The sequence below is a fragment of the Vicugna pacos genome, chromosome 6 (assembly GCF_048564905.1).
Source record: "Vicugna pacos chromosome 6, VicPac4, whole genome shotgun sequence".
NCBI classification, from domain to species: domain Eukaryota; kingdom Metazoa; phylum Chordata; class Mammalia; order Artiodactyla; family Camelidae; genus Vicugna; species Vicugna pacos.
In genome coordinates, this window is record NC_132992.1 from 84123967 (window position 1) to 84136199 (window position 12233).

Here is a 12233-nt window from a genome sequence, read left to right on the forward strand (position 1 = left end):
AAACAATCACAAAGTGACAGAAAGATGACAAGGTACAAATGCAAAACAAGGTACGAAAAGAAAAACTTTTTTTTCTGAACTCTTGAAAAATAAGTTGCCCTGATTCTCATCATCTTCACACACTTGCCTGTGTTTTTCTTTATATAAACAAAGACACTTTCCTACCTAACCACCACACAACCACCAACCCCAGGAAGCTAACACAGATTCTTAACTAGCATGGAAGCCTCAGACCCCGTCCAAGTTTTGCCAAGCATCACAATAGTGTCTTTTATCACAAAAGGGTCTAGTTTAGAATCACTCTTGGATTTAGTGATGTCTTTAGTCTCCTGCAGGCTGGAAGAACAACTCCTCAGTTCCCCTTGACTTTCATGACCTTGACACTTTTGAAGATCACAGACTTTGTAGAATGTCTGTCCGAAGTTTCCTCATGGTCAGATTCAGGTGATGCAGGAATACCACAGCAGTGACACTGCATTCTTCTCCTTGGACCCTGCCAAGGGGTTCCCCGTTTTAATTTGTTCCTATGCTAATGATGTTCACTTTGATCCCATGATTAAGGTGGTGCCTACCAAGTTATCTCCATTATAAAGTTAGTCTTTTCCTCTTTGTAATGAATAGGTATTTAATGGGGAAGTACCAATTTTTTTCTATTTTATATATAGTAGTGTGTATATGTTAATCCCAAAGTCTTAATTTATCCCTCCCCTCCTCCACCCTTTCCCCTTTGGTAACCACAGTTTGTTTTCTGTGTCCAAGAGTCTATTTCTAGTTTGTAAATAAGTTCATTTATATCTTTTTTTTTGGATTCCACATATAAATGGTATCATGTGATATTTGTCTTTGACTTGCTTCGCTTAGTATGATATGGGGAGGTATTCTGAAACTATGTAAATATCTCATGCTTCATCAACTTCAATTATTTTTTATATCCACATGGACTTACGGATTCCTGTGTTAGTGAGTTACACTCCATTTCCATCATTGTTTATTTTAAAGCTCACACTGGCCCCAGTTTGACCAGTGAGAGCCCCTTCAATCTGTGACCTTTCTATATGGGCCCATCATTCTTTCAGCACATCCTCACTTTTTCTGGCATGAGAGGATCTTCTAGGCTCATCTTCTGTCCTTGCTCAGTTCTGGAATCAGCCTTTTCTCCAAGGAGTCTTAATCCATTTTAATGGAAAATGGTATTTAGGATCCAAGATCTGGGCAGTAGACGTGCTCATTCGTGTTGAGACGTTGCTGCTCCCAGGCAGGGCTAAGGAATATATGTTTCCCTGCCCACGTGCGTGCGCGCGCACACACATACACAGATACACTCCTTACCCTCTGATACCACATGCCAGGCTGCCGTTCCCCGACCCTCTGAAGAATCCCCCCACCCCGCTACCCTGATCAGGGTCTGACCCCACAGACCAGGCCACCCTCCCTGGGATGTCCTCCTCATCACTTGGGCTCTGAGCCTCACTTTGGGCCTTCATGGCTTTCTTCCCTTTTTCCCCACCATGGACTCCTACCTCTCCGCTCCACCTAATCACTGTAAGACTGAACTGTTTAGGAAGAGGATGTAGACGGGACCACCACTGGCTTTGGTTGAAAATACTTGAATTGTTAACAATCCTTTGCACATTGGGAGTGCTTGCACCTGACCTGCTAATAGACAATGCTAATCACGACTGCAAGCACTTTCCTAATCTTGTGTCTCTGCTATTGCAATGAAAACATTTTTATGAAATATTTATACAGCTAGGATGCCTTCTTCCTCACGGCAACATCTATTTTGGAAATTTGCAGTTGTATTTAGGCTGCCACCAGCAACTCTCTTGGCAAACACCGAGCAACTCCCACCACAAAAATTAACGAGTGAAGACAAGGTCTGTACACCTACTTATTCCAGGCTTCCATTATCAAGTTGTAGGACTCTGGGGAAGTGATCCAGGGGACATCTACAGAAACCAGAAATGGAGTTTTGTAATACTGGGAATTGCTATGTTGTGGATAATGAGATCTCCCTGGCTAGACTGTGAATGTCAACGAAATGGGCTGTGTCTTCTACTGTTTTTTGTACCCCTCAAGGTCAGGTCCTAAGTATGATCTGTGCATGTACATGGTGCTCCCCGTGCTTCTCGGCCAACAGAGCCGTGATGGCTCCATCATGGCAGTGACGGAGAAAGAGCATGGGTTACAAAATCCCGTGGATGCCTGCTGGGCTTTATCTTCCTTGACCTCCATGACCACAAATTGCTCCTTGAAACACTTGCTTCTTTGGCTGCTGAGCCACCTGGTTTCTCTCCTGCATCCCTGGCTGCCTCATCTTGGTTGTCTTTGGACGTTCTGCTTGCTCTGCCCTCCCCCACCCCACCCCCCATCAACAGTGGAAATTTACTGGGTGGCTTCTGTGTGCCAGGCACTGTTGTAGGTGCTGGAATAAAACAGTCTGCCAAAATTCCCATCCTGGCCGAACTGAAGGGAAATAGAAAACCCCTGTGTGTGTGATCCCTTGTCCCCCGCTTCATGGGTGCAGCCTCAGCTGCTCCCTGAAGCGTGCTGAGCACTGGCTGGTTCAGAAGGGCACACGACAGACTAAGGCAGCCTCTCTCCTGCAAGGTTCTTTTCTGGGAGGGAGACTTTCTAGATGCTCATCTCTCTGGCCTGGCCTCCTCTCTCGTCTGCCAGCCTTCCACTCTGCCTGCCTCATAGTCCATCCCCTACCTGTAGCCAGAACCATCTTCATAAAAGGCAAGTCTTTCCAGGTCACTTGATTGCTGAAAACCTTTGTGATTTCCCATCGCTCTGGGGATAAATCCAAATTCCTTAGTGAGCTGGCCTCTGCTCCCCTTCTCAGCCCCTGCTCCCACACCTCCTCTCTTGCATCATATGCTTCCGCAGGACCAGAAGCTGGTTCCCTCCAGGTGCTTCCCTGCCTTTGCTCCTGCTGTGCCCCGGCCGAGAGCACCCTCCTTCCCCACCCTTCTGCTAGTCCGAGCCCTACTCTTCCTTTCAGATTCAGCCCCGTTTCCTTCTCCACCTGCAGTCCATCTGGCCCAGGAGCGCTCAGAACAGCATGTGCAGAGTTACATATTTACTTTTCTGTCTTTCCCTGGGAGACAGACACAATGGTAATTATGTGTTTAATGTCTGTCTCCAGGGATGTAAACCCTTTGTGAGCATGGCTGGGGCTGTCTCACTCCTGCTGTATCTGCAGCAGGTGCTGGGCCGGGCGGGTGAGGAGCAATAAACATGCACAGTGTCTCCACGGTGCTAACTATGGGCCCGGCCAGGAATTGTTCTGAGAACCTCACAAGTGTCAGCTAATTTAATCCTCACCATAACTCAATGAGGAACATACTGTTATTAGTCCCTGTTTACAGATGAAAAAATAGACTCAAGGGGGTCAATGATTCCCTCTTAGGTGTAGAGGCAGGTTCAGAACCCAGACCATCTACTCCCGAAACTGTGCTCTGTACCACAATGCCTGTTGCCTGGATGGGTGATGGACTGGACCTGGATGCTGGGTACCAAGCAGGCACTTACTAAGTGGTAGCTGTTGTCACTGTCTCTGTGGGGTTCACACTCCCAGACATACTTGCCTTTAAATGGGGATAAGTTCTGTTTTACTCACCTCCCTATACTCAGCATACCCCACAAGGTCAGGACTAAATAAATATTTCCTGAATGAATGAAAAAACTGAGTGACCCAAATCCTCAGAAGTATAAGGAATAACTTATTTTATTGTAATGTTTACTTCTTTAAAAAGGACCTGATTCTACCTTCCTAATATATGTTTAAATTAAATTCCATTTTTGTGTTAGGTAATACTTCCATGTTGTGCTATTCAAAGGTGCAGAAAGTCCCTCTTCCACCAGGGCCAGCTGTGGCACAACTCCAGAGGGCGCCATTCACATAAAATAATGTGGCAGCCGCTGCTCCTGCTCAGGCCCCCATCCGCCCAATCTCCCGACTCTGCAGCCACCACTGATTCCAAGCTCTTCCCCATCTTTCCAGAGCCGGTCTATCTGCATTTGAACTGACCAGTTGTGTGTGTGTTATTCAGCATAGAATTCTTCACCTTGCTCTGTTCATTTTATATCTTCGGGAGAGTGCTTCATTTGAGGGGTACAGAGTAACTCATTCTTTTTTCTAGTTACGTATGATCTGTGTAGGGTGTGGGTGTAACCATAGTTTAGCTACTCCTCTATTTAACCAGTCCTCCATGTATTTAATCAATTTCTATTAGGTTGTTTCTATTACAAATAGTGCTACCATGTACTCACACTATCCCATCCACTTTTTGAACACGTCTGGAGGTTACATTCCCAGAACTGAATTGCTTGGGTAAAGCAGAGGACTGACTTTCTAATGGTAGAATTTCAGTCATCTGTGACAGGCATTGACGAGATTTTTTTCACACTGGGGTTTTTGGGTGGGTTAGATTGTGCTCAGGAATGGATTGTCCAAGGGCCCCCCACCTCTAGGGAGTGATACTTGTGGGATTGATAGTTTGTTATTCTCCAAAGAGAAAAGAGGGGCCTCACAGCAGAAAGGTGGCTTCTTGGAGTCTGATCAAGGCTCACTGATTGGATCCCATCTTGCCTCACTCCTAGAGGGAGACCTCGCTGGGCAGTGCAGCACCTGAGCCACTCAGCAGTGAGTGCGCAGAGGCCTTGAGAAGCCTGAGCTCAGGGATCAGTCCACAAAGAAATATGGTTGAACTCTGGCCCCAGAATCACCTTGTGGGGAAAAGGGAGAAGGTCCCTACTGTTCCTGAGACACTGAGGATGTGATTCCTACTAGGATGCATGGTGGATGGGAGGCTGGATGGATACATAGACCCACTGATATCGATGAGTAGATATCCAACAAGCAAGCATGAACTGAGACTTGCTTTTGGATTGGGGCTCTACCACCTCCTATATATGGGACTTTAAGTAACTTCTTTGACCTCCCTGAGCCCCAGTTTCCTTGTTTATAGTGGCATTAGCAGTGCCTTCTTTATTGGGCAGTGGTGAGGAACCAATGGTTGTAAATCAATGAGGGTGAAGGGCCTAGCACAGTGCCTGGCCCACCGTGGTCTCCCCTATGTGGTTGTAGTGCTATCATTTATTTTATGACTGGACATTCTCCAGTTGGTATATTGACAGCATTTCTTTGACAGGAGCCAATGAGCATGTATTTCATGCTCTGTTAGGCCCCTGCCTTCAAGGGAATGACCCAGTAGGTGGGGGTTCTCAGCCTTCTCACCCCCACCCCAGCATGCCTGGCAGGTGACATTCAAGTGCCTGGCACACTCCCAGCATGCATTTCACAGGGCAGGACTTCCAGCTGCACTTATCCATCTCCAGGCTAGGAAAGTAACATTATTACAGGAATTACATAGATCTACTTAAATTTATATTAAAACAATAAATAAATAAAGGAAAGAAGAGGCAGTAACTCTCAGATTTTGGTCTTCTGGGTACAATTTATTTGCAGAACAGCACCCAGCTTGCCTCTTCTGCCTTACAGAGTATTAATGGGGGGTGAAGCCTAGCAGGTACCTGTAGGGTCTCCCATGTCATAGCGTTTGGGGTAAACTTCATTCTCTCCTCCAGATACCAAGTGAGGACAGTTATCAGAGAGGTCTGGCCCCTGTCCCCACATGGTTAGGAAATAGTTCTCTCTTCGATCTTTGCTGAGTGCCTGGCTGAGGTGCTAAGCCCTCCACGGTGACTCCAGGGAACCACAGACATCCAGGACCTTAACTGGAGCCTTGGCTGCTTGGCTAAGAAGTCAGGCCTACTGGAGCCCAGGCGGTCTCTCTCAGTCCAACAGGCAAGTACAGGCTTGACCTGCCAAAGCAGCTGCTTTAAGCCTCAGGATCTTCAACTGGGGTATGAATCCAACCTCACCTGACCCTCCCAGCACCCCCGCCCGAGCCTGCAGGGACCAACTGTTCTCTCCTCTGTGCCCCCACAGCATTGTGTTCCTGCAGCTCCGAAAGCACCTGCTGTCAGTTTAAAATATATCTCTACCCCTTTCAGGGCAGTATGTTTTATGTTCTGTTTGTTAGAGATTTTGTACATGCTCAAATTCTTCATCATAATGGCCATGGGGTTTACGTGATTTTCTATGTAGCAGATTAGAGGTGAAATCGGTGATTTGGAATCTGATTGGGCTCTTTGTAGATAGAAAGAGTTGTAGAAAATCAAGCTTGTCCAGAACCTTCACTGTCGACACTGCCCTTGAATCCTGCTTTCATCCATTCTGCAGTCAGTCAGTCATTCAACAAACACTTAGGAACTCCCACCTTTGTGCCAGGCACTATGCTAGGCATGTAGTATGATGAGGAAGATGAGGAAGACATGGGCTGTGCCTTTGAGACCAACACAGTGTGTCTCTCTAGCCCTAGATTTTGCTGACACATTGACACCTCTCTTTCTAGAGTGTAGGAAGTCAGTTTATAGGATTCCTTTCTGAGCATAATTTCTTGGAGCTTTGAAACTATCTCTGTATTTTAAAATTTATAGTATTGATTCATTCACCAAAAATCTGTGTAAGACCCTGTGCCTAGACCAGTGGTGGGAGCAGCAATATAAAGAAGAAAACATAAAGTGTCTACCTTCTAGGACCTAAAACTAAGTATCAGAAATCATACGTAGACGGAAAATCCGGCCTATTAATTGCTTTGTGATTGCACGTGGCAGTCATGCATTTCTCCCTTAACTCCTAAGTGGGTTTGTTGTGTGCTGTGTGCTTCGGCTGTGATAAGTGCTGTGGGGCCCGTGGAAGAGCCCTAAATTGTGGCCCTGCCATCTAGGCACTTGGGGTCTCCTTGGGAAAGAGAATGGGGGTTCAGAGTCAAGTAGAACCTCAAGCCAACTGTAACTCCAAAGTCCAAATCAGTGGCTCAGAGAATGCTTTGGGTCCTTCGGAGGCAAGGCAGCCCTGCACCTGCCAGCGCGAGCCTGTTGGTGCTTCACAGAGATCGAAGATTCTGAGCTAGTTCTGAGGAGTGGAGAGGCCTTCGGGGACAGAGGAAGGGGTGCGGGTGGGGAGAGCACTTGCTCTGAATGGCAGCCATCCCGGGACAGGGCCAGGAGCAGCCCTGATACCGCAGCTGCCACCTGCCTCCCAGGGAGCTGTGCCTTCTTATCTGCTCCTCTCCGTCCCCTCACCCAGATTCCCTGCGGCCTAGTCAAGAGTGACATGATGACCTTCACTCTCCTCCGGAAGTCCTGCCTTCCCTCTGCCGTAAGGAGTTTGATTCTACAGAAGAACGCAAACATCAGAAACATGTCCAGCTCAGCTGAAGGTGAGTGGTGCTAGATGTTAAAAAAAATTCCCTGGAAATACCAGAAAGCTAAGTCCCAGGAGTTCCTGAGACTTCTGGCTTCTGCATGGGAGACAGAGAGTAACAGCAGAATGCAGTTCTCCATTTGGTCACTGCTTAACGTCCCAGAAGGAGTCAGCCCCTTGGACCAGACTCGGGTGTGAAGTCTAGTACCATCCAGCTCTGCTTGGTCGCCAAGCTCCACGGGGAGAACCACCAGTGACCCCAAGTGATGAAAAGGTTTTCCCTCCCAGGAACAGTGCCCCCAGTTTACGCTGTGTTTTATTCTGGTTTTGATTCAGTTCAAGCCTCCCTCCTTGGACTGGTGTTCTTCTCTGGGCAGCACCCATCTCCCTGCTGTCTCCCAGGAGTGACACCCAGGGCTCTAGAAGGACCTCAGGAGAAAACAGACCCGAGTCCCAGCAAAATTTCACAGTAAAGATAGACTGTTCTGTTTACAGTGAGATCAGCAGCAGCACAGAGTAAAGGACTAAAGCAGGACAGTTTTCATCGTTTATGAGACTGGCCTCTGTCGCTATTTGTGGGTCCAGTTTTCTATTGTGGAATAACAAAGCACCCCCAAACTCAGTGGTTTCAACCGTAGTCCTGCACTGAGGCTGGTCTTAGCTGGGTGGTTCTTCTGCTCCATGTGGTGTCTGCTGGGGCTGGACCACCAAGATGGCTTCCTCCTCACATGTCTGGAGTGTCCCCTGGGGTGGCTGGAACCGCTGGGACCAGCCCTCACATTCCTCACTGTAAGAAGTCTCTCCAGCAGTGGAAGCCAAACTTCTTTACGGAGTATCTCAGGCCTCCGTGAGAGAATATTCCAAGAAGATGCGCCCTCATGCACAAGCACATATCAAGCCTCTGCTTGCACCACATCTCCTCGTGTCCTGTTAGCAAAGCAAGTCACATGGCCCAGGCCACCATCAAGGAGGAAGGGGCTCCCAGCGGGGTGAATACTGGGAAACGTGCTTTATAGAGGGTCGGCAAGTAACAGTCAACCACAACCCTTCACACAGAATGAACCAGCGAACACCAACTCAGCCAGGCTCACTGGAACCTCAAAGGAGGTGCTGAGACAGCGGGGCTCAGACAGGCTGGGTGTGAGTCCCAGCGTGGTTCCTTACTGGCCATAGCTGCGGGCGGGCTGTGTGACCTTGTGAAGCCTCACCTGTTCACTGAAAGTGATCACAGGCTCCTCCCCACGGAGCCGGCATGGGTGAGGTGCCGGGTCCACGTTAGCGGCTGTCTGTCGTGGCTTCTCTGGGAGGAAAGCAGCGCGTTCTGTGGGGCAGCTGGAACGCTGCAGCTTGAGATGAGCTCTGCCAGGACTTCATGTCCGATTAGGAACATTAAAGGGCTTTTGCTTTTTTTGTTTTCCTCTTGTTATTACGTTTTTTAGAAAGGTTGGAGGAGAGGGTGCATTGCTTTTTGGGTAAAAGGATTCAGAGGACTCATTTTATTTCTCTCCACAAAGAAAACACTGTCGTGACTTTAGTTGGAGGCCGAGAGACTCAGGGGACGCATGAATTGCTTCAGACCTGAAGTCCCTCCCGTCATGTGTCCACTGCCCCCTCCAAAAAGACACCCCGGAGTCCTCTATTCCACGTCCTGTTACTCATGGGAACAATGTGGGGACTTTCTGTGACCGGAAGTGGAGATGAACAAAACCAGAACGCCGTGCCTTCTGAAGTCCATTTAATTAAGGAGACGGAGAAGCTTTGTGCACCTAATGCCTCGTGATTTATGGTATTAATCCATTTTGCTCTTGAAACAGGCTTTGGAGGTAAGAAAGGGGTAGCCAGGAAATGGGAGGCCTCTGAGCTGGCAAGATTCCCTCCCTCCTCACTCCGGATGATTTTTGGAGGCATGCTGGGCTCGCCTGAGACATGTAGCCAGCTTCCCTGGGCTTGCGGCTGGGGGTGTGCAGTTGGTCCTCCTTTGGAAAGTCTGTAGCGTTGGCAGGCATTGCAGGGTTTGAGATAATGAGTTCCAGGCTCTTAGAGCAGAAGCCAGTCCTAGTCTTTTCCCCGCAGAGGGTCACACCTGCCTCACTACACCATCCCGGAGAGGGTGGTGGACTCATGCTAGGGAGGCCTGTGCCCCCAGCCCTGTGGTGACCCGAGGAGGACTCAGAGGTCACCTGTCTGAGACTTGAATCCTTGCTGTCCCAGCATGTAACCCAGCATGTAACCTTGAATCCACGTCCCAGCGGGGAGCCCTGAGAAGGTCACTCCAACTCTGTGAGCCTTATCCTCCTCTTGTATAAAATGCAGATGATTGCACATATAAATTACTCAGCACAGGGAGCCTGGCACATAATAGCACTCGGGAAATATTAACTGACAAATATTATTGCAGAAAATAAATGTCCACATGTTGCTAGAGCAAATCTGGCATTTAGGAGATTTGTCACCAAGGTTATTTCTTCAAAAGAGTATAATTATATTTTTCTTTGGGGTGATCTTTTTTTTAAGGAAATAGTCCCCTTTTTTGAAACACAAAATTTTCTTGTTTTTCCTCCCGATACAGAATAATACCTATTTATTGCATAGATTTTAGAATATTGAAGAAAGCACAAAGAAGAAAATTGAAATCACCCACAATCCTGTCACTGGGAATACATGATTAACATGTCGATGTATCTCCTTCTAGTTCTTTCTCTTCTCTTCTTTCAAAAGGAAAATATGCTGAACATACTGTTTGGTTACCTGGTACTGTTCCTTTGATGATACATCCCAAACATTTTTTAATACCATTAAATATTTCTTCTGAACTGTAATTTTAAAGGTCTGTACAAGATTCCTTGAGTGAATGTAACTCCAGCTCCTACTTCCTGAACACTCACGTGTTAGGTAGTTTACAGACGGGAAAGGACTCACGGAGTTCTCTTTGAAGTGGGTGTGATTTATGCCGCTTTATCCGTGGGGAAACCAAGCCCAGAGTCACACCACTGGCCAGGGGCAAAATCGGGATTCAAACCCGGGTTTGTTTGCCCTCAAAGCCAAAGAACTTCCCACTACTGAGGCTGGTGGGTTGCCCCCCAGATGAGGTTGTGGCGTGCACATGGCTTCCTCTGTGGCTCCGGTGAGACTGTCTCTTTGGAGGGAAGTCAGGGATTCTGGAGCCTGCTCAGTTATGAACCTGCCCAAATAAAGGACGTGAAGAGTTTCTTTCCCAAAAATGATACCCGAATGGCCACTAAAACACATAAAAAGGCACTCATCCGCATTACTCGTCAGGGCGAGGCCACTACACACCTGTCTGCCGGAATGGCTGGAATGAGAAAGGCAGGCAGGACCGAGTGTCAGAGACGGTACAGAGCAGCCCAGAGCTCACACCCCGCCGGCAGGAGCGCAGATCGGTGCAACCACTTTGGACACTGCTTAGTAGCATTTACTAAATCGGAACAAGTGTGTTTCCTGCAATCGAAGGTGTGTACCAAACAGAGCCAGACACATGGGTGCCCAAAGCGCACATTCTGAACAGTTCGCGGCAGCACCATTTGTAGTAACCTACACTGGAAGCCATTCAGATGTCCATCAGCAATAGTTTGGGGTAAATATGTTGTAATAATGAATTTACCACACATCAGGAGAAGAAACCAACTATTGTTAAATGCAGCTCTATGGATGGAGCTCCCAAACAGACTGGGGAGTGAAGGAAGCTAGACTCAAAACTCACAAATACCACGATCCCATTACATGAAGGACATGTGTGAAGAACAGGCAAAAACAACCTGTGCTGCCAGATGTCTGGCAGTGGCTGCTGTTGTGGGGAGCGTGGGAGGGTGAGGACTGGAAGGCGGGGCATGAGGGGGTTCTGGGATGCTGATAACACTGTTGCTTGACCAGGATGCTGGTTCCAAGAGTGTCTTCCTTTCGTGAAAGTTCATAAAGCTGTAAACTAACATGCATTTTTCTGTGTGTATGTTACGCTTCCATAAAAAAGTTAAATTAAAAAGGCTCTATAAGAAGGAACTGACCATGCCTTTGTCCTTCTCTCACCAAACCCAGGGCTCCAGCCAGCCAGCGTGGTGGTCCTGCCCAGGTCCCTTGCTCTGGCCTTTGAAAAGTTCTGCCAGGCCAACAGTGGCCCTCTGACCCTGCTGGGCCGAAGCGAGCCAGGCAAGTGGACCTTGCCTGCCCTGGGCGCTGTTCCAGACACCAGGTAAAATGCCTGGGCTTGGGAGTGAAAGCTGAGGAGTGGCCAGATGCTGCAGCCAGGTGTCTGTCACCAGGAAACTCTTTGTCCTGCCTCGGGGACCACCATGCCTGGCATGCAGCCCCAGTCATGACTGTGGCTCAGGAAGGTGCTGCCCTCCTCAAGTTCCCACTCCTACACCTGTTCCCTTTGCCTGCCCTGGGAAAAATCTCTGCGAGCACCAAGAAAGTCCAGCCCTGGACAAATCCCCCTGGCACTGCCATCCATCCACATCATCACCCAAGCTAGAAACCTGGCTGCACAGGATTAAGAAGAAAATAAAACCATCTGCATTACCAACACCCAGAGATAGACATTGTTGATACTGTCATGTATGTTCTTTCATGCTTTTAAATCTAACATATGGAATAAATGGCCTTACTGATTCTGCCTCTGTAATAGCACTCCAGGGAGCCCACATTTCTCCCACCATGCTGGCTCGGGCTCGCATCGCTCTCCTAAACTCTTAGGACCTCGTAACTGTCCTCCTCGGCCCACTCTGACCCTCTCCTACTCCCCTGGCCCACCCCATCATCTGCTCTCCCACTGGAGTGACTTTTTCTAACGCTACATCTGATCGCGTGACTTCCCCGTTTAAAGTTCTTCAGTGCCTTCCCATGGCTTCTACCTTAGCCCGATGAGGACCTGTAAGTGACCAGGCCCCCAATCAGTGTCTCCCCGACCCCTGACACTCCAGTCATCCCCAGCCTTCTC

The 12233-nt window shown here is 48.3% G+C and overlaps 1 protein-coding gene across 7 annotated transcripts in view; it reads left to right on the top strand.

Annotated features, from left to right (window-relative positions):
* Window positions 1-12233, top strand: part of DGLUCY (D-glutamate cyclase) — a 120107-nt gene that overhangs the window by 64295 nt on the left and 43579 nt on the right. For 5 of the 7 annotated variants that reach the window (XM_031679335.2, XM_015242623.3, XM_072963596.1 and 2 more), the window contains 2 exons: window positions 7163-7295; window positions 11333-11486. In XM_031679335.2, coding sequence (XP_031535195.2) covers window positions 7190-7295; window positions 11333-11486 — 260 coding nt within the window. In that variant the 5' untranslated portion in view covers window positions 7163-7189. Of the gene's footprint in view, window positions 1-7162; window positions 7296-8793; window positions 9103-11332; window positions 11487-12233 lie in introns of those variants that run through there. The other 2 variants (XM_072963595.1, XM_072963597.1) reach the window with 2 other exon arrangements.